Genomic DNA, 25,700 nt, shown 5'->3' with positions numbered 1-25,700 from the left:
ATTCAGAAACCAGCTTCTTGGCTAGCAGGAGGTGGAAAGATGTGGGATAAAGAGAGGAGGGATATATAGATAAACCCCACCTTCTCTGTGCTCTAGATGGGAAGCCCAAGATGGAGGTTCAGGACCCCAATGAATACCACTCTTTCTCCCCTCCTCCTGCAAGCCAGGGTAGAGACAATTTATTGGCTGTGCCCCCCCTCCCGCTGACAAGGCCTGACATCCCCTCCACAAAGTCAGGCACACTGAGGTTCTGTCTTTGGGCAGAGTATTTCCTTGCTCCCTGGTTCACATTTCTGTATCCAATATCATAGTGACCATTCCATGGGATCCCAGTTTGGCCCCAGGAACTCTACCCATCATTTTGGGGGCACCAGAGACCATAAGCAGACATGGTATGTGAGCTCCACAGACCCCTCCACCCAGCTTTGGTTTCCAGGCACGGGCTATGTGCTGGCTTGTCCTCTGTCAACTGGATATGCAAACCAGAAGTTTCTGATAGGAGGAGGCCTCGATTAAGAAGATGCCTCCATAAGATCCAGCTGTAAGGCATTTTCTTAATGAGTGATTGATGGAGGAGGACCAGCTCATTGTGGGTGGTGCCATCCTTGGGCTGATGGTCCTGGGTTCTGTGAGAAAGCAGGCTGAACAAGTCATAGGAAGCAAGCCAGTAAGCAGCACCTCCTCTGTGGCCTCTGCATCAGCTCCTGCTCCAGATTCCTGGCCTGCTTGAGTAGTAACAGTTCTGACTTCCTTTGGCGATGAAACAGCAATGTGGAAGTATAAGCCAAATAAACTCTTTCCTCCCCAACTTACTTATTGGTCATGGTGTTTCACTGCAGCAATAGAAACCCTAACTATGACAGGCCATCACACACATATCTCTGAAGCCAGTGTCCACACGTCATAGACTACTTTCCTTTGTGTCCTGGTCAGCTGGGGTTAGAGGAGCAGGACTCCAGCTCCTCTTCCCCGAATCCTCACAGTCATCTGAGGGCAGTAAGGCCCTGGGACATGTTTTGCTTAGCAAATGTGTATGCTGGTGGGTGGGCTGGCAGACTGACTGGCAGGCTGGAGGATTGGGTACCTGCCCACATCAAGATGTTGAAGAATGTGGGCACAGGTGTCTGTCAGCCATCTTTATACTCCCATTCTGCCTGTGGGTATTTGGTCCTACCACTCCACGCATATATTCCTCCAGGCCTCTTGAGACGTCTCCATGGTTACGGCATCATCGTGGTGACTGGGAGGATGTCAGCTAACTTTACTACTGAATATGCAAAATGCACTGGGTGCTGTGCTACATTGCATCTCTGTAAGTGACCTCACTTTATCCCTACAGACCACTTGGGAAACAGCCACTGTGTCACATTACCATCTGCTAGACCAGAAACCTGAGGGATGGTCTGCCTTACGGAAGGTCCCTAATGGGGTAAGCAGTAGAGCTGCCATAGCCCAGATTGCTCTCACCTACCAGGACACTCACCTGACAATGCATACCTGGCCCTAGTGCTATGTTGGAGAAGTGTCTCCATGCCCTATACCAGCGTGGAGGATGCCATCCCATCCTGTCTGCCATCTGCCATGTGCCCACCAGGCAGCTGAGTTCTTGAAGCTGAGCTCCAGGCAGGGGTATGGCTGTGTGGATTGCAGGCTACATCAACACAGCTGGAGAGATTCTGGGCTCTACTTACCTTGGTCTGGGTTGAAGATCCGGAAGACCTCGGGGCAGCTTACAAGGACCAGCTCACCTACTTGAGCAGGCTTCCAACATGTGATATTGTCCCACATGCCAGGGCAACCTGGAGGAGAGAGGCACCATAAGAGTGTGCCTAGCCGTATTCATACAACATGCACACAAAGTGTTCACATACCACAACCAGACACAAACACACCATACACATCCCACATATGCAGGTACACTTAGGCACAACACATACTATAGATGTGTACACACATACACCCCTCTGAAACAGCTAGTTTTCAATATCAATTTGACTTGACTTAGAATCACCTAAGAGATGGTGAGGCATTCTTCTGGTGATGGTGAGGGCATCTCCAGGGAGGATTGACTAAGGAGAAAAGATCCACCCTGAATGTGGGTGGTATTACCTGTGGGTGGGCTGGTATCCTGGGCAAAATAAAGTGAGGAAGGAGAAAGTTAGTGGGGTGCTAGCATTCCCCATTTCTTTGCTTGTTGGGCGCCATAACATGAGCTGAGCTACTCTAGTGTGCCTTCCCAACCACAAACAGAACTCCTGAAACTGTGAGCTAAAATAAATCTTTCTTAAATTATTTTTATTAGGTATTGCAATCAGATGATAATAATGGCAAATAGCAACCACATGCCACATACAAGTACACACACACACACACACACACACACACACACACACACACACTTTGCATGAACCGCTCAGAAGTTGGCCCTTGCAGGAGGCAGTTTATGAAGAGAGAAGGTAAGTCTTCCTATGTGGGGTTGGCTTGCTCCTGTACCTGGAAAAGCACTCCGGGAGTGGTTCAGAAAACCATTGTAGGAACTCCAGAGCAGGAGGCTCCATGGAAGGCCCTCTCCTCCATGCCACAGTACACCTGCAGCCTGCCAGACACCTGCATTCCCCTAGCCTCACCACTCTTGAGGGATCTAGCCTCATAGTCATCTCCCCAGTGAGGCTCACTTCTCCATGGGAGTGGGGTTGAGGCTAGATCAGCTGGCCTGAGACTAGACTCCAGAGCCCAGTTCCTTCCCAGCATAGGCCTGGATCAAAGCTGACACCTGAAGTGAGGTCATCACTTCCCCAGCTGAGAGTATGGAAGGTATCCAGACAGAACTATGGAAAGACTTGGAACAGAAAGAGGTAATGGAGGCAGAGTCCTTGAGGGGGCCAAGGTCAGAGCCTTGCTGTGGGGATTGGCTGGCAGAGGGGAAGGGATCAGTACACAGAGAGACTTGGGAATCACCAGGTCTTCCTGGGGGTGAGCAGCGAGGAAGGAAAGTATGTCCAGCTCAACTAGCTCTGATTTGGGAGACTTGGTGGCTCATGGGATCCCCGTGTTTTTCTGTGCATTCTCTCCCCTTATGGCCACTATCTCTCTCCACCCCTCCTCTGCACTACAGCAGCGCTCATCAAGGTCAGCAACAACCTCTTCGCTGCTGCCAAATCCAAGGAACAATTTCAACTCCAGCCAGGCTGGACTCTGTCCACCTGACTGGCTGCAGATTCTGGAAGGCATCCTGTCTTCAGCCACCTGCCCACTCACCTTGGATGAGCTCACTCTACTCAGGGACTTAACAGAATTACATGTAGCCGCTCTCTGGGCTGCCCCCAAGGTTTGTTCCTTACCTGCTGTATGTTCCCACTTTGAGGGGCCAAAGACAAGTCAAATGCAGGAGTTCTGGACTCCACCAAGATCCTCCTACTAACCCTGCATCTATTTCAGCCCAGCTAGATACCTGAGCACCATTTACTCCATCTGCGTCATGGGCATCATCAGGTCCTGCTTGGTTCCCTCCAGACATCAATGAAACCTGTCCGTCTTCACAGGGATCACAGCCTCCTCCTAGATCTCTCTCAGTTAGGACCAAAATCTTTTCGAATTGTATGGCTTGGTAACTCCTCACATCAACAATTAAAACCCGTGTTCTTCACACCCCGATTCATAAGCGTGACAGATGTTGTCCCTGCCCTGCCTACCTGTCCCTATCTGGCCTGCCAGGCGTACTTCCTCTTGAGCATATGAGTGGTGAGATATGTCTTTTTGGTTGTGAGCCTAGCCTCTAATGGCTGAGCCATCTCTCCAGCCCATGAGTCATGTCTTCCAAGGATGTGAAGAAGAGCAAGGAGGAGGGAGCCCCAGGATACCACACTTAGGGGTTCACAAAGGAAGCATGTGTAGTGACGTAGTGGAGAGTGTACAACAAAGGGGCAGAGGGGTGGGGGAGGTGCCGAAGCAGGTCAGGCAGCATCAGACAGCTCCAGGAAAGGAGCCTGACCTACCGAGGGTCTACAGATGGGAGAACTTCGGGGTCCCATAAGGAAGTGCGTGGCTGCTCACATCCTGCCTCCCAGGACTGCTGGAGGGACTAACAAGCCCCTACACAGAAAGTTCTATGATCAGTGCCTCGATGACCCCATGCTTGTTGGTTGTCACTGGGCTTAGTTTCATTATTTCAACTAGATGTTCCTGAAAATCACTCCTTAGAAGGGCAGCCCTTCTGGGGAGATAGAAGCTCGATGGCCAGCTGCTGACAGGCTCAGAGGAAACCTGAGCAGGCAGAGGGGTGGCCTGGGCAGGCTTCATGACAGCATGGTTCCTCTGTCGCAGTCATGACTTCTGGCGACCCAAGACATTCTCAGCTTCTAGGTCTCTCAGAATTCAGACCTTGCTGCTTTGGCATTCACGCGAGTGACTTTTTGGCCTGTGGTGTCCTGCTCATGGAATGACACCCTCATGGAATAACAGAAAAACTGTTAAAGTTCTCTATGCGGAGTTCAAGTGTACAGAGACTCAGAGGATCAAATGAGAAGAACCACCTATGTATGCTGCTATCAAGGATTCCCGTCCACCCAGGGTGTCTCGCCAGTACACTGTTGGCTGTGACATCATGTCCTTGAAAGAGACCCAACAGTACATCTTTGGCTGCCATGGCCCGTGCTGACTGTGAAATGCCCATGGAGCATGACCATGTCTGGCCCATACCCCAGACGCCCTGGCCAGCAGATGTTCCCATAATTGGAACATTAGGCCCTGGCCCAACCAGCTGCTGTTCCAGCTAACAATGCTGAGGTCAGGGAGCCACACAGAGGGCACAGATGTGAGGGCTGAGGGACAAGGAGTGGCAGCAGCCAGGATCTAAAGCCGGGGATCAGAGGTGGAGGCCAGATAAGTAATATGTGGTCTTGGTGAGAGTTTTCTCAGTGACATCCCCGTGCCAGATATCCTCACAAGAGGACAAAGCTGTAGGAAGGACAGGGCCTCTCTTCCAAATCTGCCTAGAAGAACCCAGACTTACATTGTGGTCTCCTCTGCTGTGATTCATAGACTAGTCAGAGCAAGGGCCTGGTGTCTCTCAGTACCCCCAGCTATGAGTGGCCAAGCTGGAATCTGGAACAGAGAGTTCACAGGACTGTCTGCTGCCTCAGGGATGGCAAAAGCCACTGGGGCTACTTGCCCAGGATTCCCAAGGATCTCCCTGTCACAAGCCTGGAAACTCTCTCCCAGTCCTTCATTCTGCACCAATTTTGTCCTCTTATGAGGCTAGGACATCAAGAAAAGCCCAGAACAAGATTTCCAGGACCCCAGGACCTATAAAGACCACCCCTCACCTATGAAGACTGACCACCTTTAGACAGATCAGGAGGCGGGCTCACAAGAGGTCCCTAGGTTTTCTGGTCGAGGACAGAAACTTATGTCCTCACCACACAGAACATGTGCAGTTTCTACAGCTCAGCAGTTCATGTTCATGGTAACTGAAGCCTTTGCTCCTGCCCCCTCCTCTCCTTTCATCCTTTCTTCTCTCCCCTTTACACTTTTCCTTCTCATTTGCTCATTAATTCAAAAAAGATTCAGTGAAGACACAAAGAGTTCAGCAGTGCAGATGAAACAAAAGCAGCCAGTCTGGGCCCATGGAGCTTACAGTGGTTTGGAAAGTGATATACTGAGTGAGTGATAGGCTAGTTTCCTATTGGGGCTGAAGGTTTATAAGGAAATTCAGCATCACTGGGCAGCATAAGTTACTATCATACCATCCTGGAGGAAAGAGGCCTGAAAGGAGTCTCATCTGGCTAGACTCGGACATCAGTAAGACTGCTAGAGGCTCAGGGAAATGAGCCTTCCAATGCCCCCGAATTCAGGTGGTCACCAGTGCTCTTTGACATACAGCCCTTCCCCCCCAGCTTCAAAACTAGGAGCTTGGCCTCCCAGGCTCCTCAACTCTCCCATGTTCTCTCACTTCTAAGGACTCTCACTGTCACCAGATCGTCTGCAAAGTCCCCCGTCAGGGAGGGTCACAGATTTGCAGGTTTAGGGGGCTGAGAGGTAAGGATCTCTCTCTAGATAGTAGCAGGGCATCTTTCTCTGCCTGCCATGGAAGACTTTTAAGATAGTGTCCAGGTGATCCAATTTAGTGGATCAGAGAGAACACAACGGCAAAAATGAGACAGGAAGTCACGCCAGGATATGGAGGTAGCCCAGGGATCATGAAAGGGATTGATTCAGAGCAATGGCGGCAAAGATGGATAGAACTGTGTAGGACACTTTAGAGACAGGAACAACAGGGCATGGTGAAGAACAGGGCTGCAATGTGGCATAGATGGCTAGTGCTCACCCATGTCATGTGACTACTACCCTGAACTCTAAGTCTTTAGGAAGGAGGTAGAACAGGTGAACTTGTCTCCAAAGCGACCCTGGCGCCTTTACTACTTTTCTCTCTCTTCCTTCTCAGCCATACCCTTGAGACCACATACTGTTGTGGAATGTTTGTTTAACTAGTCAAAGATGTGTTACATTTGTTTATGCTGCATTTGTTTAATGATGCAAAGATGTATTGCTTTGCCTGCCTAAGGCACCTGATTGGTCTAATAAAAAGCTTGAATGGCCAATAGCCAGGCAGTAGAGGGATAGGCAGGGCTGGCAGGCACAGGGAATAAAGAGAAGGATGAATCTAGGCTGAGAGGGAGAGAGAGAATAGAAGAGAACAAGAGAGAAAGAGAGGGAGACACCCAGTGCTAGACAGACAGACACAGATTAGGAGAAAAAGACTGAAAAAAAAAAAAAAGGTAAAAAGCCCTGAGACAAAAGATAGATGAAGAGAAACAGGTTAATTTAAGTTACAAGAGTTAGTGAGACAAGCATAAGATAAGGCTGAGCATTTATCACTAATAATAAGTCTCTGTATCATGATTTGGGAGCTGGTCGGTGGCCCAAATGAAAGCCTATTATAACATACAAAGGGTGTCAGTGTTCCAACAAGGAAGGAGCCTGAGTCTCTTAATGACTAGGCAAAGCTAAATTCTGTCTTCCCACTATAGCTAACTATACTGACTGATGACTTGTATTAAGTTAAAAAAAAAAGTCATTGTTCTAATCTCTGGACTTTAAGGCTGGCTTGCAACTACCGCATAGTCTATGTGATATGACTCACATACAAGAGAAGTAAGGAAGTATCACTGATGTCATCCTGGTTCTGACTTGAGCATCTCTACGGATGAATGAAGATATAAATGAGTGGGAAGGTGGATAGATGGATGGATGAGTGGATGTTTGAATGTACAGATAGGTAGATGGGGAGGTGGGAAATGGGTGGGTAGGCGGTAGGTAGAAGGGCAGATGGATAGATAGACTGTCACAATATAAGGACTAGTTAGGGGCCAAATGGTGAGAGAATTAGACAAGTTGAAAAGCATGTTTGGTCTCCTATATGCTGGAGTTGAGATCATTGTAAGAGCCAAAATTAAACCAGATGAGAAGAGGTAAGATGGCCGAGGCAGCTAGATGAATATCCAGTGAGAAAGTGAGTTCACAGAACACTCAAGAATGCCAAGGTTCAGACAAATGGCAAAGACAGCTGCAGAGAAAAAGCAGGACAGGACAGTGAGACAGCAGTCCTCAGTGAGACAGTGGGTTTTAGAGAGAGGATGCTCAAGTTCCCACCTTTGGAGCAGGCCTCGATCCCTTTAGAGCTTGCTTCCCTTGATGGCTGCCCCCACCAAATCCCGCCCCCCATGACCTCTCCTCTACTCCCTAGCTCTGCACCAGGCCCACCTTTAGCCCTCCCAGCTCAACCCACACAAGCCCTACTGAGGACTGAGGGCACCAAGAGCCAGGACGTGCTGCGCACTTCGAGGGGTCTGCCCACCTTCCCTCCGACATGACATGACACTCCATACCAAGCAAGCAGCGGTGACTCCTGTGACAGCTGGGGGGTGAAGGGGGCACAGAACCTACTTAGGCGTGGAGCTGAGAGAGAGAGTGCGTGAGCCATTAGTCTTTGAAGGGAACAGAATGAGGAGCTAATCAGGGGTTGTCATGATGATGATTCTGTCCAGTTCCACATAGAGTTCAAAACTCGTGAGCCCAGAGACACCAGAGTGACAGACAAGGCCACAGTCCTCCCTTCCTTTCAAGATCCACCCAGGGATATTCAGGTATTCTTAAAGAAGGTCCTCCATTTGAGCACACAGTTTGAGAGTGAAAACCAGTTCAATTTCCTGACAGCCAAGGTTTCTTGTTTTATCAGATGATGACCCCTCCCCTTCCTGTGATGTGAATGCTAAAGGAAAGGGGCAGAGCTGAAGGCAGCAAATCTCCAAATGTGACCCCAAGCCAGCAACACACCTGGCAGCCTCCCAGAATGCAGACGCTTGGGCCCCACTCAGATCTAGGCAGGAGATATCCTGAGACCACCCAACAACCTGTGCTTAACAAACCCTCAAGAGAGTCTGATACATGCTTGAATTCCAAAAGGAGGAACTCCTGGAGAAGATGAGTCTGAGAAAGCTCTCAATCAGGTTGCTATGAACCCTACATCAGGTAAGTTCCTTGGAATAAGGGTTTCTATAGACACCCACTTCCTCATGCTTGGGCCTAGTCAGTGTTAGAGCAGCTGGAAGGCCAAGTGGGTTGGGGATGGGGGTGGTCTAGGCACCTGAACTCATCTACCTAGGACAAGTCCAGAAAGGCAGCATGGAGGTCTCTCCCCTGACTTGCCACGGCGCTGCAGACCTTGCCCATCTCTTTCAGCATGTGGCATTCACTGAAGGCTAGTTAGGGCAGCTCTTCATGGACACAGGCAGGTTCCCGTGCTTACAGCTCAAAGCCTCACAAAAGAGGAGGTGCTGCTGGCCACAACCTAGGCCAACAAACCCTGATCCAGGTAGAGGGATCATAGGATGGAGCTACAGAGCCTGTCATGCACAGACAAGCCCGGATTCCCGTGCACAGCAGCGCCCCTCCTCGTCCAGTCCTCCTCCAAAGGCACTGCTACAGTGCAGCAGAAAAGGAAGTCCCCAGTCAGGAGTTCTGGGCACCAACCCAGAGCTGGCTGAGACTCTCCATGTGACTTGCCAGTGACAGTACCTCTGGCCCTAGCCGCTTCATATGTCACATGGCAGAGCCAGACTCAGTTGGCTCAAGTCCCATGCAGGATCCAGGCATTTGGAAATAAAACAGTGAAATACACCTCCATCCCTGGTCCTCTTCCCAAGAAACCCCTTCATCACATGCTCAAAACAGTGGGGTGGTATTTCCGGCCCTGAAGATCAGGACGAGGAGGGAATGTAGGTGCCTCCCCAAGACAGTAATCCCCAACCATAGTGCCACACATGGACCTTGCCTCCAACAAACCAGGCTTTCATTCCAACAGACCTAACTTACTAGATATGCCATGGCTATCTTTTAACATTATACTAGAGCTGAGAAGTCCCTGCCACTAGTGATGCTGTCCCCATGTTAAAGTCACTCGTGTGTGGTGATGCTGGTGGGAACATTCGCCTCATTGCCAGTCATGTGAAATAGCACAGCACACACAATTATGTATGGTGCAGAATAACTGACTAAATTCTTAGCCCCATGAATCTATTAAACTATACTTTTGTCATTATTTCATAGTGTACTTAACTTTTTGATTTTACTGTAAAGCATTGTGCCATGTTACATATTCTCATACATCCCCTGTTTACCGTCTCTTGACTGCACAAAGGGGCCATGTGCAGTGGCTGACCAGACCACCAAGGTCTGCATTCCTGCACTGTGTGGTGCTTTGAGAGGCTGCCCAGCCATACCATGCTCAGGTGGCCCCAACATGGAGAAGCTAGCGAATGCATGCATGTGCACATGTATAAAAGCTGCCCTGAGTTCACACTCCCAGGTGTTGAAGCGAACAGGCAGGCTTTCTTCTTCATTTTCAAGCATGTCTCAGGGTTAGCACCGCTTCCTGGCAGTGTCTGTGCAGACGGGTGCTCAGGGACAACATAGTGGGAGAGGCAGAAGGAGACTGCAGCTCACCAATCCTCCCAACTGAGGCTGACAACACAACACAGCTCTTAATCCCGTTCCGCTCCCAGAGATACCGATATCTTAGCTTGATTCACCTGCTCCGTGGCCTTTTCTCTCATGCCTGACATCACATGGACACAGTGGCAGAGGCGGTTCTCTAGAGTTATCAAGCTTGGACACACTTTACAGTCAGCTGGGAGCTGGCTATGAGAACACACCTCCTTGGAGCCAGATGCTGCTGACCTCGGCTGCGGGTGAGAAAGGTACTGTTCATGGGTACCTTAAAGTGTTTGTAGGGACTTCAATGGCCCTGCAAAGTACAGTGAGATGGCCCCTGCTCTAGGGTCACCTGGTTGCTTAATCTGAAGACCCAGGTGAAGATAGCCCCAGAAGCAGGCATGAGGCTCAGAAGACATGGAGGCCTTCCCTTGGGAACTGACAGCAGGGGTTAGCTGTCCTAGACCCTGAATCTTGGCATGGTGCCAGAAGCTGCCTATGCAAATGCTTGTTTGCAGCAGATCATACCATAAGACCTTTCGACCACAGGTTTGATGGATGCTTCGCTCAACACAGCCTTCCCAAGGGGGCCTCCCTTCCTCTGCCCTTGCCCTTCCTTAGTGGACCTTCCGGCACTTATGTGAACACCCTTTGCCTTTGCAAGGCTCTGCTCTGAGCAATGCTGGCCCTCTTGAACATAGATCCAAGGCCTTCTTCTCCACAACTCCTCATGTGTCCACCAAAACCTGGAATCAGGGAGACCTTTCCCTCTTCGATTGCAGTGTAGAGGATTGGGGGAGCTGGGATCTCTGGACCTATCCAAAAACACACACAGACTCTATCTACCACCCTGGTATGGGATTTTAGATGATGGGCAAGGAAGTAAGAATGGGATTCTCCAAGGGGGCAAGCTCATCTTCAGGTGGAAGGAAGCACCACTGCTGACTTAGGTTGACAAGCTGTGTGTGGGCATGAACGCTAAGGACCCAAGCCTGCCCTGGTAGCACCTAGTCCCTAACAGCTAGCTCATAGTTCTCACCTGTCTTAAACCACCCCTACCTAGGCTTGCTCTCCTGCCCTCCCTCCTCTCCTCAGCTCTCTGAAGCCAGGGCTAGTTCTCAACCCTCCCCTGTTGAGGGATAGTTGATCACACTATGTGAAAGGTGCCTTCTGATTGATTCAATAAAGAGCTGAATGGCCAATAGAGCTGAATGGTCAAGAGCTAGGCAGGAGAGACTAGGCAGGACTTCCAGGGGTAGAGAAGAACTGAGGATGAATCTACGTGCTTGAGCGATGCCAGTGAGACACTGAGGGAGCCGGACATACCGAATGGAGGAGAGGTAAAGAACCACGTGGTAGAACATAGATTAAAGAAACAGTTATAAGTTATAGTTTAAGCTATAAGAGCTACTTGGGAACAAGTCTAAGCTAAAGGCCAAGTGTTTATAATTAATAATAAGTCTCCATGTTATTATTTAGGGGCTGGCAGTCCAAGAAAGTCTGACCACACTCCTCTCTCTTTCAGAAAGGCTTTCCAGACAGTTCCAAATGGTGTCTACCTTGCCATAAGAACTCTGACCTAGCCAAAGGCAACGCCTGTAGCTTTCTATGCCATGAAGGAGATATGCCATGAGGGAGACTCAGATGCAGTGACTCTGAAGTCCTCAAGCCATCTTGCTTCCTACAGATGACAGTTGCTACATATTAACTCCCCCCTCCATTAGACCCAAGAAAATTAAGGTGTTACATGTCTTCAAAGGTGATATGGAAGTCATGCCGGGCCTCAGAGTATGCTGTCCTGAGGCAGTCTGTTCCAGTGACTGAGGATATAGACCGCCCACATTCAGGCCCCACTTGCAGTGAACTGTGTCCTTAAGCAAGGTGCGGAGTTCCCTGGCATCTGTTTCTTCATCTGTGAAGCAGGAGTGACTGCAAACAGCCTCAGCCTGTTTCTCCCATTGGTCCCGTTTCACCCACAGTCCGATGCCCACCCCTCCCTTGGACCAGTTTTCATAGCTCTAGCTTCTCATCAGAACCTCCTGGGAGCTATTGAATGTCTTGTAACTATGTCAAGCCAAGATTCTGGTTTAATCTGTACTGTGGCTTGTGGATGTCCTCCTAAAAGGTCCCCTGGTGGGTGGGTATTCCAAGCTACTCACTCTTCCCTGCCCCTCCTGGCCTTCACCTCCTCTTCTCTAAAGCCACCAGGGAAGCCACTCCCACCACCACTGGCCCCTCCTTCTATCAGTGCTCTTTTGCTTCAGCCTGCAGACAAGAACACCCTATGGGCAAGAGCAGCCATTTGGAACCAATGACTCCAGGTCAAGACGCAGGCTGCATGGGGTCTACCCACATGGTACACAGGCACTGGGTAGCTATTCCCTTCAGGACCCACTTTCTCACCCACGCGAAGTAGCCACTTAGATCAGAGTTTGGGTTTCCTCTCACTGTACACTCATCTGTCCCCTTTCCTCAGTGTCCTTAGTTGGGCTAGAGTCCACTTCTGGTCTGGCAGTGAAGCACCCATGCCATGCTGGGAGCACCTCCCACAGGTCAGTCTTTGTGAAGAAGCTGCTGGTGCAAAGCTGGCCCAGTGGAAATTCTGTTTAACTGGGCTGAAGATGAATAAAGTCTTCGAGCAGACTGTTCTCCGAAGAGCTGAGTGAGTCCTCGGATGTAGTGGATCCCCACCCCTAGGCAGATTCAGCCTGCTCTGCCTCGGGACAAGAGCAGGGGAAAAGCATGACATCTCCAAGATGCCCACCCGACCCCCCCTACCCCTGCAGGGGAGTGGGAAGAAGACCCCTGGGTATTACCAGCTGTGCCTCTCCCTCAGCACATGAAGTTGTGAGGAGGCACTTTTTGTAATCCTTGGGATCCTTTGAGGAAACAAGCTAAAAATGTATGCGGCCACATCCAGCATATGATATAGGAGCTCCACATTAACCAAAGCCCTGGGGTTGGCTTCTGCTTTCAACGCTGGTTTCTGCTTGACCCGGCAGATAGGAAATGACACCACACCCTTGCCTCTATCTGGCCAAATATTCTATAACCCGACCACCATAACATCTACATTCCTGCTGCCACTGGTCCCAGATGGCCTATGAACAAGCTTGTTGACAGCTGCTATCCAGACCAGACCCAAGAGAAAAGAAGTCACTTTAAGCTACCCAGAATAGCCCAGCCCAGACTGGCACAAGGGAGCCACCCAGTGACACTGAGCAGGGCAGATGTCAAACGCCATGGCCTCAGAGGGCGCTCTGAAGGCTCCAGAGTTTCACACCCTCCCACCACGTCTGCAAAGCTAGCCTGCATGTGCTGAGGACACCAGGACTGTGCGCCGCCTCACTCACCTGGGGAAGACTCATTTAGGCCTATCAGGTCATTGGCCCTCTGGATCTTCTCCAGGCACATGGCTTGCTCCTTCTTGAAGATACAATCAGAGTGCATAGCAATAGCCTGTAGGACATGAGGAACAGACCGTGAGAGAGCAAGGGGCTCCACTGACAGCCCTTCTGCTTTGACTTAGAAGCAAAGTGTTGAGAAGGGTGACAGACCTCAGACTAACAGGGGTACCAACATCTTCTTTGTTACAGATGCCATGAGAGCTCCCCACAGGCCCCAACTCAGTGTGTGGGTCCTATGGGTTCCTGAGCCTCAGTCTCCACAGTATGGTGACATTAAGAGTCCTCGAGCAGCTGAGCATCTGTGTGTGCATGCATGCTAGAAGCTCATAAACACTACAAAGGAGGGACTATTTTTTGTTTTCATAATTCTCTGCTGCAGATGTGTAACCAAGCAGAGATGTTACTTAACCTGTTCCAAGACCCATGGCCATGTCACAGGATCTGAAGCTGATCTTCTGGTTCTTGTTGTGCTTTAGGGGCGGGTGAGGCCTGGGAAACGGGAAGCTACAGGAGCAAGCATCCTGCCACAACAGACAAAGGGTAATGGTGGGATTCAGGGGCCTCACCACTGCTGTGGATGATTGATTGCTAAATAAAACACTGATTGGCCAGTAGCCAGGCAAAAAGTATAGGCAGGACTAACAGAGAGAATTGAGAGAACAGGAAGGCAGAAGGGGACACTGCCAGCGGCCGCCAGGACAAGGAAGATGTAAGGTACCAGTAAGCCATGAGCCATGAGGCAAAGTATAGATTAATAGAAATGGGCTGAATATAAGAGTAAGAGCTAGACAATGGTAGGCCTGAGCTAATGGCCCAGCAGTTTAAATAATATAAGTGCCTGTATTTTATAAGTGGGCTGTCGGACTGACAGGGCTTGGTGGGGGTTGGAGAGAAGGTCTCCAGCTATACACCACAGTCTTTCAGGGGAGGAAAGACAGGCTCAGAGATGGTATGGTACAAAGTCTGTCTCGTGTCCCACAGCAGGATCCAGGGACTTTACAGCCAAGTGTAGATGATCATGATAGATGGCCAAGTTCATTTCCACCACATCCCAGGTCAGGAATGATTCCCTTGGCAAAGATCAGAGCTGCCAAGGGCCATGTCCCAAGACAGATCCAGCCCCAGCTTCTCACAGAGAGAGGTATGTGCCTATCCCATCACACAGGGAGACAGAGATCAGGAGGCTGGATACCTGGGGCTCTAAGGACAGCCTCATCCTGGCCCAAATGGAACCCTCCTCCGCTCCTGATCTTCACCCTTGCTCAAGGGAGGTCTGAGCAGAAGACAGGTCTCTGAGTTTAGATGTCAGAGGGCCTCATGGGATGGGGACCAGAAGACCATTCTGTGGCCCTAACCAGGGCCCCTGCACACTGTAGAGCTATCTAGATACTATGCAACTCTAAATGCCACAGCACACGTCACCATCTTAATAGACTTGGAAACTCTGTAACAACTTTCAGTCCAATCAGCACCAGTCTTGAGAAAAATCATTCATCTAATTCACACCACAGAAACATGAGTGGTGCAGTGTGTGTGTGGGGGGGGGGGGGGGGGTGAGTGTTGGCAGAAATCGACAAAAATGCCAGCCTAGGGGACAGCTTGGCTGAGAGTACACAGACATAGCTGGTTCTCCGGGTGGAGACTCCGTACACTTGTGGAGGGAGACTCTGGGCCCTTACCAGAGGCAGCAGGAGGAGAGCAGTCAGGGAGGAGCCGCGCACCACGACTCTGGCCATGGTGCTTCCCAGCCTCTGTCTCTGGCTGCGGCTCCCAGCAGTGGAGAATCTGCGCGCTGTCCACAGGCTGAAGGGAAGGAGAGAGCACACCAGGTCAACTGCAGTGGGTTCCCAGTCCAGGCTTCCAGCCCTGGTTAACCCTTGGGGCCTGGACTACAGCTTTTTTACCCTTCTGTCCTACCAACATGGGTTGAGCATCATCTGCACTGGGCCCACAGTAGGGCACCCACCGCATGTGGTAGGTACATGCCAGCTCAGCTACCAGGCTACTGGAACACTCTAGGGCAGCTTATTCCTCTGTAGTAGACCAACTGTCTCCATGTCTCAACAGTCTCTGCTTCCACACAGGAACAGCGTTTTGGCTGGCATATGCAAGCCCACCTAGCAGCGACATTTACCAGGCTCCCTTGTTCTCAGGCACAAGAGTGAGTCTCTGGTGCAGGGCACATACGTTCCTACCTCTTTCACTTTCCCTTCTAAATGCAGGTACCGCCTTTTCAAGGGGGGCAGGGGGACAGAACAATTCCCAGCAGTTGGAGAATAACAGTGGAACAGAAGCCAGGATCACTGTGCGGTCTGTGGCAGCAAGACACCTCTCCAGCCTGGATGGCCTAGCTAACCCCAAGCTGCTCTGGTATGGAGAAGTGAACGTCTATGCCATCTGCTCATTCTAAAGGGTCTCTTTGCTCCCACTGCACAGTTGGGACAGATACATTCCCCTTTCACTCTGTCCCACCCCACTTTGTCCTCAGTGACTACTAAAGGGTATGCTTACATCTTAGTGCTGCTGGACCTCAAGGACAGGTGTGTGAGGGACCAGGACCCCAGAAGGGATCAGAAAAGCTACAGATAACTGAGGAAACTGGGGGAACTGAGCTCATAGTCACAGTCACAGCCATTGACTAGGGATACAAATGCCTTGCCGTTCGGGAGCTCTGCACTGGGGAAGGTTTGCCCTTGGACAGAGAGCTACATATGTGAGTCTACTCACTGCAGCAGCATCACACCGGCCCTGCTAAGCAGAGTGCTGTCAGCCCTCCAGAGTGATGGTGGTTATTACTACATTGCTGTGGGAAGGATTATTAAGTAGCCCTATCAGAACACAGCTAACACAAAAGTGCTTCACTCTGGAGGCCGCGAGGAGCTGAAACAAGCCTGCCCCCTCTACCCACATGTCCTATGCACCCAGCTTTTGTGACCCATGCCTCTGTGCCCCTGGTGCACAGAGGTCTTAACACCCTCTTTCAACCCTTTTGGCTCAACCAGGCCATAGACAGAGACCCAAAATGAGGAATAAAGACCAGCGACAGGAAGATGAAGAGAAAAGAATGCCCCTCCCCAGTCTACAGCTCAGTCAGAGATGCCAAGGAGGCCTCAGATAGCTGGGGGAGGGAGCAAGTAGGGCTGGTTGGGCTGGGAGAAGGCTGGGAACAGACAGAGGTAGGCACACAGGCTTGAGTTCCTACACCTCCTCGAGGCTACAGGCAGCCTTGGTTGTAGCACTGGTGGTTCCCCAAAAGGGGGCAATCACCTCTACCAGTCTGAGATCCCAGACTCTGCCTGCAGAATGACTTCAGGCTTGGTTGGGAGAGAGGAATATCTAGTTTCTGGGGGCCTCGGCAGGAGTGAGAAGCCATCTTTCCCAGCTAGTTCAGGACAGAGAAACCAGTAAGAGCAGGATGTCCTCTGAAGTCGGGGCTGACTCTCTTTCACCTTGAGTAATCTCCAGACAAAGATTCCAAAACAGAGCTGTGGTCCGCAGGGAAACCCTTTAGGACCAGACTGTCCCCAGACACACCTGCCTCCTCTCTGTCTCAGACCCTCTCAGTCAGGATGAGCCAGTTGTGTTGTTGGGCTTATCATGGTTCTGCATTAACCCCTGTGAGAACCTTGGGATGCACACAGGAACAAAGAGGGCTACAGCTCTAAGGTTCTCTCTGGTGGAGGGATCATGATGGCAGAGAGCTGGGGTGGGGTGGGGGTGCTGGTAGTCTATCCTCTCCCTCTCCTGCTCTCTCCCCTCCCGTCTCTGAAACAAATGAGCATAGAAACATGTCATGTCCACAGACACTAAACCATCAATATCCATAGAGCTTTCACTTGCAAGCATCAACATGATCATCTGGAACACCCCCCCCCCCCCATGTGTCCCTTTATGGAGACCCAGAACCACGTACAGAAGACGCTACTGTGAGGATGCTAGTAGCTCACAGACACATCATCCTCCTGCAGATATGTACAGGGATCCCTGGTTCTGTGTACAGTCTCCCAGACAAATCACAATCCAGGGAGATATACATAGTGTGGACACAGGAGCCATGGAGTGCACACAGGTGAGTATCTCAGGTAGGCAGCCCTGGCTTCTCCTGACTCTGGAGATCTCATGTAACCTCTGCTCTCCCGGGTGTTTCTGTCCTGTCCCCACTCTTTTCTGGTAGCACCTAGCTCATGCTTTCCACAGTGCTCTGTGGGGCCCAGACACAGTCCTCCACACGCAGCCTCCCAAGATGCGTCCCCTGGATCTGCCACACCAGCCTACTGCTCCTCTCTACCCAGGCTGCCTCTGCCTCTAAACTCCTTGGAGAAGCAAGTGTCCCTGTCATGGAGTGAGACAGGCCACCACAGATCTGTCAGACACCCCACCCTGAGGAGGGGCATCAGGCCGTTTGGCTTGGGCACCCTGCATGCCCACTCATCCCACCCGGTGCTCTCTGGGGTTCAAACTGTGCTGGGCAGGTGGCTCTGAGAACAGGCAAGCTCTGCCTCTGAGCTCTTAGTGGAAGAGAAGTGGGAAGTTTTCCCTGGAGGTTTTCGTCTTGACCTCAGGCAAAGTACTTAAGCTTCCTGCTTAGCCTCTACACATTGTCTGCAAAGTGGGCATGACAGCTGTGCCTGTCCCAATGGCAGTGCTTCAAGGATGTGCCACAGCCTGGCATCTGTGAGGTGTCTCACTCTCTGTGTTCATGATTCTTGTACCACGGTGCTGTCTGTCCCCTCCACGCTCTACCACATACACTCAGAACAGCAGGATGGCTGCACTTCATCTCCTAATAGCCGGTACTTACTAAGCACTCAGTGTGTGCTGGGCGCTCTTTCAAACTGAATACCCATCAACTTCTGTAACCTGACTGGCACTTACGAAGTAGCTCCTGGCACCATCCTCGTTCTATAAGGGAGATGACAGGGGCTCAGAGAGACTATACAACTTCCCCAAGGTCACACAGGATGTACCCCATAGAGCTAGAAAGTGGCACCAAAACGTATGTGTCCCTTGACTGCTCTATCACTTGTAAAGGAGCCTGTGGCACCCACTGATGAGTTCTCACAGGCTCAGAGGTGTGCAGATCCTCTACGACTGGCCGCCATTTGCTCGTGCAGATGCAGGCCTACCTGTACCTGTCCCCATCGTCAGGAAGAACAGCTGTGGACAGCGCATTTCAGTTCTGCCTGAGATCCACTTGAAAAGCCACCTCATCATGGGGAAGCTGAGGCCAGAGTGGGAAGGTGTTTCCCAAGGTTGCATGGTGTGGAGCCTAGAGAGATGCCTGACAGGAGTGAGATGTGAACTCAACTTCAGGGGTTCCAGGAGACCCCAGAACAGGCCCAGCCCTCTAGCCAGAGAAGGCCTGCCCTCCCTAGGCCACAGCAGTTCTGAAGTGACTTGAACAGGAACTGACAGCAGCAGCAGCTGCATCACCAGTCAGCACATTGGAGAATTGGTGACTCACAGACCTCGAGACTTTCCTCGTCAGAGGAAGGGGGGATTTGCAGACCCTTCAGCCGCCCTCACTGCACCACATCCAGCAGAGGCCATCTGCCACGCTCAGAGGGGGCGTGGTTTCTGCTGCAGGCCACTTACAACTCCTCTCATACCTGGTCTAGGTCCTCAGCGGAGTCTGGAATCTCTCTGCATCTTTGCCTACTCTGAATCCCTTTGGCCTGTGAAGCCCCTACAGGGATGGACATGAGGATAGCACTGTCCCATCCCTGTTCCCTCATACAGGCCTGGGCTCCATATATGCACTGCACCAGAGACACTTCCAGGGCAAGACATCAGGTGATGGGGAGGAGGTAGGGGAGCCAGTCTAGCAGCTAAGGACACTGGAGGACAGTATCAGGAAATGGGGTATCACTGAGTGGGAAGAGATTGCTACACTCCCACAAGGGAAGAGATTTTTTCTGGCCACTGAGCAGAGCAACCATAGGGATGGCCCTTCAGGATCAGGACCAAATTGATGGAAAGTGGGCCGAATTCTGAGGTATGGGGCAATATGACAGCAAAGTATCCCTGGAAGATGTGGCAGGAAAGAAAGGTCCTTGGAGGACAGCAGGGCAAGAGAGAAGCAGAAGGGAGGGTGAGCTTGCTAGCCCAGCCATAGGTTCCCAGTGAAGAGATTCCAAGGTGCACAGCGGCTGCCAGTGATCTCAGCCAGCATGCCACTTGCCCATCTGCCAGGGAGAATAAAGAGCCACGTACTACTCAGAATCTGGGGAGAGCTGGCAGGAGAGAGGCCATTCCAACCTTGGAACACCACCTCCTGAAAGCCCCTCAGTGCACTCACTCCCCAGCCTTGAACAAAGAGACCCTCCCTCCTGCTTAGGCTGTTGAGGTCTTGCCAAGTTTACTGGGAGATCCAAGGTGAGGTTTTGAGTTGGCGTCTCCCTCATGAGAGGAACAGGAGAAGGGGCTTAGGAACTACTTGGCTTGCTCAGACATCAGAAGCGTTTAATGGGTACCATCTCCAGGTAGTATGGAGTATGGGTGTCCCCTGAGCACAGTGGAGGCCTCCCCTGGGACTGACAGATGCCTCTGAGAGACCAAGAGGAGCACCTAGTGCTCAGGCGTCTTGAGCTCCAAGATCAGACATCCTCTTTCTTCAACCTCTTGGACCCTCTCTTGCCTCTAACCATCCAGCCCAGGAGCTAGGGACCCTTCCACCAGTTAGATACATTAGTTCCCTAGTTTTGGACAGTCGGTGAGTCAAGTATGATTTCTACATGGTGCAGGAAATTAAAAGAATTGAATTTCACAAAATACAAATTGCATGAAATTAGAATATTAGGTGTCCCAAAAGTTTACCAAAACACAGTCAGGTTTAGTTTCTGTTCATTTGCCCCCTGTGGCTGCTTCCAAGCTAACACAGTAGGACAAAGTCACTGAGACCAAGTATGATGGCCACAGAGTCTAAAATATCTGCTAGATTTACAGAAAAAAAAAAAAAGCTACATCCCATGTTCTAGGCACCTGCAGCACAGTGTACAAACATCTCTCTCTCTCTCTCTCTCTCTCTCTCTCTCTCTCTCTCTCTCTCTCTCACACACACACACACACACACACACACGCAGACACGCACGCAGACACGCACGCATGCACACACACACGCACCTGGGCCGTCATTAAGGTTGGCTTTTGTGACCAAGTGTTCCCAGATCTTGTGTGAGGATGTCTTTCTGTTGCTGCTTATTTCTATTGCATCTCAGATCCCAGGCAAGTGTCATGGGAAGCCTACATGCCTTCCCAGCTGTGTGTCACTCCTCTGTGTGTCAGTGTGGGGGTGGTTATCATTGTGTGCTTCTGACGGCATCCAGAGCTCAGAACAAACACATCACAGCTAAGGGTTTTCCTGCCTCCATGTTGCCAGGCAGCTGGACCATGAGGTCCAATCTGTTCAGGCGTAGAAGCCCAGTTCCTGCTATACAGAAGTGGCAGGCAGTTTCTGAGGCCTCTAGGCCTTCCAGGGTAAAAGGCCCTCATATCCCCTATCTGGAGCATCACAGCTCTGCTCACACACATCCTCTGCTCCTTTTCAGTCCCCTCAGGGTCAGCTCCACAATGGGTGGCTCACAGATGAGCACTGTGTTCCTGGTCCTGAGTGAAGTTCTCACACTGCATCGAGCACCCCTGCCATTTGGCAGGCAGCACAGGGTCCTCTACTTACTCAGTGCCATTCCTGGGCAATGAAATGCATCCCTGCCAGGCCACCTTCTCAGTGAGAAAGCCACCTTGTGGCCCTATCTCCTGTCCTTTCTGGAACTTCACCTGTGTTCTGATCTATAAACATGCACTGAGTACATTCTACCATTCAGTACAAACGGAAGGAATGAGTATCCGAAAGTAGAAGCATGACAGAGAGGTGACCGTGTGAAAACAAAACAAAACAAAACAAAAAGCAAGGGCTCCCAAGTGCTTCCCCAATCAGCCCCCTGCTAGCCTGAGACATGCACAAAATGGGAATGCAGGCTTTAGCCTGGCCCAGGCTCGGGAGGGCAGGAAAAGGTCCTCCAACAGATATGTTCCTCACTACACAGAGACAGACAGGCCCTCAGAGACCTCAGGACAGATGCCCCACCACCCATGAGCCACCACTGATGGCAGAAAGCAGAAGGAACCGTATCCTGCATCTGATTCCTAGTCACACCACACACACTTGTTGATGGATTGGTCAGGAGATCGGGCTCAAGGCCAGCTCCAGCATGTCCTGTCTTGAATTTGTGTGTTCAGATTTTGGCTTATGTCCAGACTGGGGCCTTTGCCTGTTCTCTCCAAGGTCAGTGAAGAGCAGGAGTCCTAGGCCTGCACTTGGGAATGGGGGCTCCTCCACCCTCACCTGCTCACCACACCAATTGCATCCCAGGGCCTCCTGAACAAACCTAGAGCTACTTGATATCCCTAGGCCCCCAAAAGGCCCAATCATGGTACCCCATCCTCTTCCTATGCCCACAGCCACCTTCCAGCCACCAGCTTGACCTTCAGAATGGCCTGCCTCAGTTCAACTGCAGCCCCAGGGCAAACTGCCCTCCACATGCTCTGTATGGGCTCTTAACTCCCACATACCCCCAAGGAAATGCACCTGAGCTGCCATAGAAAAATCCCAAGAGAGGCCCGTTTCTCTTTTTGTGTGGAGAGTGAAGGGTTACGGGACACATAGCCTGAAGTAAAGAAAAGTAGCCACATACACCAGCCCTGAGATGGACTGAAGAATTACCAAGACCTACTTACTCTCAGGCCAAGATGGTCCAGAGGCTCTGAGCTCCATGTAGAATTGATGCTCCACTCCCTAGCAGCAAGTGAAATGCCATCACTGTCCCCTTCCTGTGTGCTTGCTTCTGAAGATCTAGTTCCATGCACTAGTGCCTGGTCCCTCAGACCCCTAAACCTGCCATGCTCTTGCTGGTGATATGGTCTGGCTCCCAGTAACTACCTACTGCGGGCCTTTAAAACAGTCAGCAGGGGTCTGGGGTGGACCCACTTCAGCAACCCCACTTCCAGCAACAATTTTCTCCCACAGGCCCTGTAGGGCGTTTCCTTGTTAGACCACCAAAGCCCAAGCATCTCTCATTCAACCTTTCTGCGCCGCGGGAAAAATCGTTGGACTATCCTTTTCTTAAACATTCCAAAGGTTATCTATCTCCACTGGGAGACAAACTAAACTGGTTCCTACCCTACCTTCATCCCCAGCACATAGCTTGCCTACCCCTCAAATACCCCGCAGACTGTGGAACCGAGTCTCCCAAAGGACCCTCCAACATCCCTCTTCCAAATCCGCGTAGGCGCATTGGTCCGCCCTGGAGACAAGGAGATAGATCTCTTGGGGTCCCTCTGACCGCAGAGTCATTCCTACCCCTGAATGTCCTTTTCTGGCACCAGAAAAGGCTAAGAAAGCTAGGCCGATCCCCCACTGAGTGGTTTACAGGGATGATAGCCCCAAGCCACGGTCCCAGACACTTAGATGGGGCAGAGAGAAGCGTAGGCAGCCCACAGCCGCGAGAGAGGTTGGGCTCCGGCGCTGTGCCCGGCGCTGGCCCTCGCCTGCTCTGGATCGGCAGATCAGGCGGCTCCAGGAGACCTCTGGACTGGAGGAGGGGTCCAAGGGCCCCGCCGGAGAAGAGAAGCGTCTGGAGCTGGGCGTGTGCTGCGGAGCGGAGGGACAGGTCGGAGATGACCCTTACCTGCTGGCCGCAGAGCAGAGCCGGCTGCAGGACGCCGGGACGGAAGATGCAGGAGGGCGCGTAGCCCGCGAGTCCGTGCCCGGCGCTGCACTGGCTGGAGCGTGTGAGCCGCGGAGCGCGCGCCGAGCCTGGTCTCCGAGTGCGTGTGGCCGCGGGCAGCTGGGTCTGTGTGTCCCTGCGCCGCGGCGTGTGCGCGTATGTGCACACGGGGACCACGCTAGTCTAGAGTGGCCTGCCAGTCACCTCCGGGGATGGGAGCCAGGAGCCCCACGTCTGCTTTCGTCCGCTCTGCACCGCGCGGCCCGCTCTGTCCTGCGGGAGAGGCGCCGCCTCTGCTGCGCAGCCAGGCCCGGGGTTGAGGGAGGCGACAGACCACCGCCTCCCCAGCGGACCTCGCGGGCTGGGGGGTGGGGTGCAGGCCAATGAGCGCCTGGGGGCGGGGTCAGGCCCGGGGCAGAGATGGGGAGCTGGATGAGGACCACCGCACTGACACAAGCCGGAGCTGCGGCAGAGACTCGGGGCGCGGAGGCGGAGGTAACAGCCCCCCTTTCCCAGTTCTGTCGCAGAGCTTCCGGGCTGAGTTGATCCTTCCTCAGGACTCTCCACCTTTCTGTCCAACCGCAAAACATCCTGGAGGGAAAGCCCTCTCCCTCTCCTCACCCTGTCCCAAGCCTCCTCTGCCAACCTTGGGCCTTTCTCCTCCCACAGTCCGGGTCTGCAAGGGTTGGATTGCAAGTGCCTGTCTGGATATCCTCAAATGAGAACACCCTATAGCCACTATAGAAGTGATGGTGCTTATAGGAGGTCTCTTAAATGAGACTACCCTGCCAGCTCTGTGAGTTTGGGCATGTGGCCCGACATTTCTGAGCTTCGACTTCTTCACCTGCACTATGGAATCACAGTTCCTATTTCTGGTGTCTTGAGAACAACACTGAGTAAGGACAGTCTGTGTGCCAGTAGTAGGCTTGCACTAGCTTCAATCTATGATGCTGAACAAATTACTATTGTAGCGTGGTCTGCTCGACCTTATCCTGGTACGGTTTGGAAGTTTAATGAGCAGAACTGGGCAGGCTAAGGCACAGAGCCAACTGTCCTGCCACACCCAGTCAGTTGTAACTGTCCCTAGTCAGAGCATCCTGTGAGTTCTCTGAATCCCCATCACTCAGCCTACAACCATGTCTGCTGTTGCCCATTCGGGTAAGTTCTAGGCCACCCTCCCTGTGAGTCCATTCACCGGGGTACAGAGTGCCTTCTGAGGAATCCCCAAGGAGGAAGAAAGGAGAAAAGACTCGAGCCTTTCTTTGGAAAGGTCAGTCTAGCTGAAGATAAAAGGTCTGGGACACAGAGAAGAACCATGGATGAGAGCCATACAGAATGCTAACACATAAGACCCCATTTTGTAAATGAAAACAATAAGGCTCAGAATAAGGAGCAACCTAATGTCCCAGAAAGATATGTGAAGTGCCCTCAATACAAACAGCACATCCATGATAGCCCCCTGGTTGCCCAGTAAGCACTGGCCCCTCACCTCACTGTTGGCTGGCACTAGCTTGTGTTCCTTTCAGGCCATGTTCCAGAGGAAGGGAAGTGAAGATTACCAGTCTTCTCTACCAAGAGTGGTTGGGTCCCCTCTAGAAAGAGCACAGCCAGGTGCTAAGCAGGTGTCAGCAAAAGCACCCTCTGGAATGCACTGCATCTCTTTCTAGTCTTTTTTCTCAAGCCGGGAGTCAGCTTCTCTACCCAGCCTCCAGTCCTGCTGCAGGAACAATCAAATGATATGTCACCTGTGGAAGTACTCTGTAAACAGTGAGACATACAGGGGAAGACATGGCTGTTGGGAGCCTCCAGACAGGAAGTGAAGCATGAAATGCAGGACATTGGCACTAGGGGATACATGGAACAGAGATGGGATCACCTACAGTAGAGCAGTTCACTCTGGAAATGGTGATAGTCAGAGTCCCCTGTGGGAGTCCTGCCACTCTGAAGTTGTGCATCCAGTTCCTCGGTTATTACATTCTTGGTTCTTCACATCTGTATCTGGGACCCAGAACCCTGCTCTCTGTTCTTTGTTACCAGGTGTACATCACAGTGTTGGACAAGGGAGTTATGGTGTGCATCTCCCTCTGTCCAAGCAGCCAGCTGTGTAGAAGGAAGTGAGGTGCTCATACACACACACACACACACACACACACACACACACACACACACACACACACCTGTTCTCCCTTTGCCTCACAGCCTAATGGTCTGAAGGTGAGTGCCCCACAGACTGATTGGGCAGTCAGGCCTCTGGTTCTACTTATACCCAGCCTAAATAGATCTCATAAGGGCAGAGTGTGGATGGAAAACATGACACACCCAGCCAGGTATGTCTGAAGTCATCCCAAAGTGGTGCTTTTTCTTAGTTGATTCACTTCCCAGGGACATGAAGATGACTTTCTCACCAGACCAAACACCATGCCCCAGCAGAGGAGGGTCTTCTGAGCTACCCCCTCCATCATAAGGACAGGATGAGCTTCTGTGCCCTATGTTACTCTGTGCCTGACACAGGCATTTGTCTCTGGTACTCCTAACATGGTCCGATGCATAATAACTACACCCAAACTAAGCATCCTCA

General features: G+C 51.6%; 1 protein-coding gene across 4 annotated transcripts in view; it reads right to left on the bottom strand.

Annotated features, from left to right (window-relative positions):
* The window catches only part of Adcyap1r1 (ADCYAP receptor type I), a 52,713-nt gene extending 28,999 nt beyond the window's left edge, over window positions 1–23,714 (bottom strand). For 2 of the 4 annotated variants that reach the window (XM_036182583.1, XM_036182584.1), the window contains exons 1-4: window positions 23,084–23,713; window positions 15,077–15,200; window positions 13,344–13,449; window positions 1,692–1,799 (exon numbers count right to left, since the gene is read on the bottom strand). In XM_036182583.1, coding sequence (XP_036038476.1) covers window positions 1,692–1,799; window positions 13,344–13,449; window positions 15,077–15,133 — 271 coding nt within the window. In that variant the 5' untranslated portion in view covers window positions 15,134–15,200; window positions 23,084–23,713. Of the gene's footprint in view, window positions 1–1,691; window positions 1,800–13,343; window positions 13,450–15,076; window positions 15,201–23,083 lie in introns of all 4 variants that reach the window. The other 2 variants (XM_036182586.1, XM_036182585.1) reach the window with 2 other exon arrangements.
* Window positions 23,715–25,700: the final 1,986 nt, after the last annotated feature.

This window comes from Onychomys torridus, chromosome 3 (genome assembly GCF_903995425.1).
Source record: "Onychomys torridus chromosome 3, mOncTor1.1, whole genome shotgun sequence".
Classification (NCBI taxonomy): Eukaryota; Metazoa; Chordata; class Mammalia; order Rodentia; family Cricetidae; genus Onychomys; species Onychomys torridus.
The sequence above is the reverse complement of the archived record's forward strand: the minus strand, read 5'-3'. Positions and strand labels throughout refer to the sequence as shown.